Source organism: Vombatus ursinus, unplaced genomic scaffold (assembly GCF_900497805.2).
Source record: "Vombatus ursinus unplaced genomic scaffold, bare-nosed wombat genome assembly UNPS02003737.1, whole genome shotgun sequence".
Lineage (NCBI taxonomy): Eukaryota > Metazoa > Chordata > Mammalia > Diprotodontia > Vombatidae > Vombatus > Vombatus ursinus.
Genome location: NW_020943515.1, coordinates 12872 through 16117, shown reverse-complemented (window position 1 = coordinate 16117; position 3246 = coordinate 12872). Strand labels below are relative to the sequence as shown.

The following is a 3246-nucleotide window of genomic DNA, read 5'->3' as shown; positions in this document are numbered from 1 at the left end:
AAGAGATGCCCAAGAGAGGGTAGGGGACATTTTTGAGGAGAAAGCCTAGGCGTCAGGGAATGGGGGCTGTTGCTGGGCAGCTCAGGAATCTCCACCAATGGCCCAACATCTGGGGGCAGGGCAGATGATCCTTTGAAGATGAGCCAGAGGTTTTCCAGGGTGTCTGGGTGGTGTGCTGGGCCTTTGTGTTCCTTTGCATTGTGATCTCCCCTTAGCCAGGGAGGAGGGGGGATTGGGAGGCCTCCTGTGTCAGGGAAGCTTCCTGGGTGACTGCGCAGAGAACAGGCCAAGCAGACATCATGGTTCCCGGATGGTGCGCGGCCCTGGCAGATCAGCAAGGATGCTGAGGAATGAGCAGGGCAGGTGGGAGCTAGCAGTGAGGCTGGATCTTGTTGATTGCTGTGTTTTCTCGGCTGTCTCATGGTGCAACCAAGGGGTGAGCATCAGATCTTGCACTGGCAGCAAACAGGGGCACAGCAGCTAGACTGGCAGCAGCAGGGCTTGCAGCAGCTAGACTGGCAGCAGCAGGGCTTGCAGCAGCTGGTCTGACAGCAGCAGGGCTTGCAGCAGCTGGACTGGCAACAACCCCCACAGCTGGAGCCACAACCTCCCCCACAGCTGGAGCAGCAGCACGCTGGCACGCAGCAGCAGACAGGCTTGCAGCAGCTGGACTGACAGCATCCCCCACAGCCAGAGCCACAGCTGGACTGACAGCATCCCCCACAGCCAGCGCCACAGCTGGACTGACAGCATCCCCCACAGCTGGAGCCACAGCCTCCCTTGCAGCCCCCACAGCTGGAGCCACAGCCACCCTTGCAGCCCCCACAGCTGGAGCCACAGCCTCCCTTGCAGCCCCCACAGCTGGAGCCACAGCCTCCCTTGCAGCCTCCACAGCTGGAGCCACAGCCTCCCTTGCAGCCCCCACAGCTGGAACCACAGCCTCCCTTGCCACCTCCACCACAGCTGGAGCAGGAGCAGGCTGGCACACAGCAGCAGACAGGCTTGCAGCAGCAAACGGGCACACAGCAGGTGGAGCCACAGCCCCCACAGCTGGAGCCACAGCCTCCTGAACAGCCAGAGCAGCCCATGGTGCTGGGAGCTTGGAAGAACTTGGTGTACACAGGGGTGGAAGGTCTCACGAGAGAGAGAGAAGGGTCAGTGGGTTGTGACAGCCCCTGTCTGCAGCCAGCTTTTATCCTGTGCTGCAGCAGCAGGGATGGGTGTGGGCACATGCTCACTTGCCCCTCACTCTGAACCCCTGCAGGAGCAGGAGCCAGCCCCTGCTGGCTCCGTGGCTTGTTGTTAGACCCTGGCCCCCTGGCTGCCATTGGGTCAGCCTCGGGCTTGTTTTGGGGCAGGCCTTGTGGCCATGACTCACCTAGAAGCACCAGGCTACCTTGATTGGCCAATGGGCATGTTTGGCTCTGGTCACAGAGACCGTGGGGTCTGGGAGCTCAGCGCAAGAGCCTCCAGGCCCCCCCCAGTTCAACCCCAGCTCACAAGATGATGGAGAGAGTCCAGTAGGCAGGGAAGAAGCAGGGCATTCCTGGAGATTTGTGGGCTGGGGAGAGCAGGCACGGGCATGGCAGAACATGTTTGGCTCTTCACCCCTACACACATGGCCCAAGTCAACAGACTGAGAGAGGAGCCATGGCCAATGCCGACTGAGAATGGTGCTGCAGATGAGGCAAAGGACCCAGAGGACCTTGCATCAGGGAGAAAGGGGGGAAGAGCACAGATGGGTGTTAAGGGATCATGGTCCCTTATGAGCTTTGTCACTTGATATCGGACTAGTGATTGCCCGCCTGGAGAAGAAAGTGAATAAGAAGGCATCCCTGGCAAAACTGGCAGTTGGGCTAGGGGTCCCAGGTCCAGCAGAGCTGATGCAGTTGGGATGGTGAATAGCTTCCCAGTGGCACCAAGGCCAGACAAGGCCACGTCTTGTTAACTGAACAATGAGGCTTCACCCTTATTGCTGCCATCATGTGGGGAGAGTGGTCCTGTCATGACCTATCAGAGGCAAGGAGCAGAGCTGCAGGGGTAAATGACATGGAATCTGCACATCTGTTGGAGGCAGGGAGATGTATGGGGAGTCTTGGCATTCCTGGATTGTGGGGGAAAGCAGGGAAGTCTTGAGGTTACTGGGGTAGTGATGGGGAATGGAGCTGGATGGAGGAAGAAGACTGTAGTCATCTCCTAAGGAAAGGCCCTGGAGACCAGGAACTCTCCCACTTTGGTTCATGGATTCCCTTGGATGTAACCCAGAGGTGGGCAAGTATGAGATGATTTTTTGTGACCTTTTAAAAACAATATTTCATTTTCCCCCAATTACATGTAGAACAATTTTAACACTTCTTGTTTTAAGTTTTGAGTTCCAAATTCTAATCCTGTTCTTATCTCCTTCTTTTCTCTCTGAGAAGGTAAGCCATCTGCTATAGGATATGCTTGGGCAATTATCCTATGATGGAGGAGAGGAGGGAAGGAAGGTGTTAGATAAATATACCCAGCACAGAGTGTGATAGGAGAAATAGAATGCAGACTGGGAAATACCCTGCCTTACAGGAACATTGAAGGGGAAGGGGGTAAGAGAAGGGGGGGGAGATAGAAGGGAGGGCAGATTATGGGAAGGAGTATTCAGAGTGTAAGCCATCTTAGGGTGGGGGGAGGGACCAAACAGGGAGAAAATTTGGAACCCAAAATCTTGTAGAAGTGAATCTTGAAAACTAAAAATAAATAAATTAATTAAAAAAAAGAAATCATTCTATCACATTTAAAACTTAGGCAGTTTAGAAGCAAATTACTTGCTTTTGCTGTTTTAGGTGATTAAAGTTTAGCTATATTTTATAAGTATATAGAGAAATAAGAAGCTGAGATTTGTGATGAATCATTTCAATAAATAATTTGATTCCTTTCAAAAAAAATTAAAATAAAAAATAAAGAATAAAGCAATAGGCTGCAGAAAGGGAGTCTAGCCAGCCAGTTAGAGAAGTCATCAGAATGCTGCAGAGCTGATCCCTTTGCGTGAGCCAAGCTGGGTGCCAGCCAGTCCCACAGGCAGGAATGGATAGGTGACAGGTAAGGCGCAAAGAGAGCTCCCAGATCCTCCCGGGTACGTCTGATTTTCTTCAGCCACCCATATGCCATTGATGGTGTGGCCCCTCTGCCTTCCTTCAGTTTAGTCCTAGTTTATGCCTTGATTCAGTGGAAGTGTCTTGCAATCATTCACATCCCCTCCTCATTCACATT

General features: G+C 53.1%; 1 protein-coding gene across 2 annotated transcripts; it reads right to left on the bottom strand.

Annotated features, from left to right (window-relative positions):
- Nucleotides 1-6: 6 nt before the first annotated feature.
- On the bottom strand, nucleotides 7-1151 carry LOC114052602 (keratin-associated protein 5-5-like). Of its 2 annotated transcripts, XM_027875285.1 has the most exons (2): nucleotides 1064-1149; nucleotides 7-940 (listed from the first exon to the last, which is right to left on the bottom strand). In XM_027875285.1, the coding sequence occupies exons 1-2, from the start codon at nucleotides 1086-1088 to the stop codon at nucleotides 444-446; spliced, it is 522 nt and encodes a 173-aa protein (XP_027731086.1). In that variant the 5' UTR covers nucleotides 1089-1149; the 3' UTR covers nucleotides 7-443. The 2 variants fall into 2 exon arrangements, with proteins under 2 accessions (XP_027731086.1, XP_027731078.1); XM_027875277.1 differs by having other exon boundaries at nucleotides 7-1151.
- Nucleotides 1152-3246: the final 2095 nt, after the last annotated feature.

Bases quoted from the DNA above. Each gene is read 5' to 3' on its own strand.
- LOC114052602 (XM_027875277.1), bottom strand. From the start codon at position 1,088: ATGGGCTGCTCTGGCTGTTCAGGAGGCTGTGGCTCCAGCTGTGGGGGC.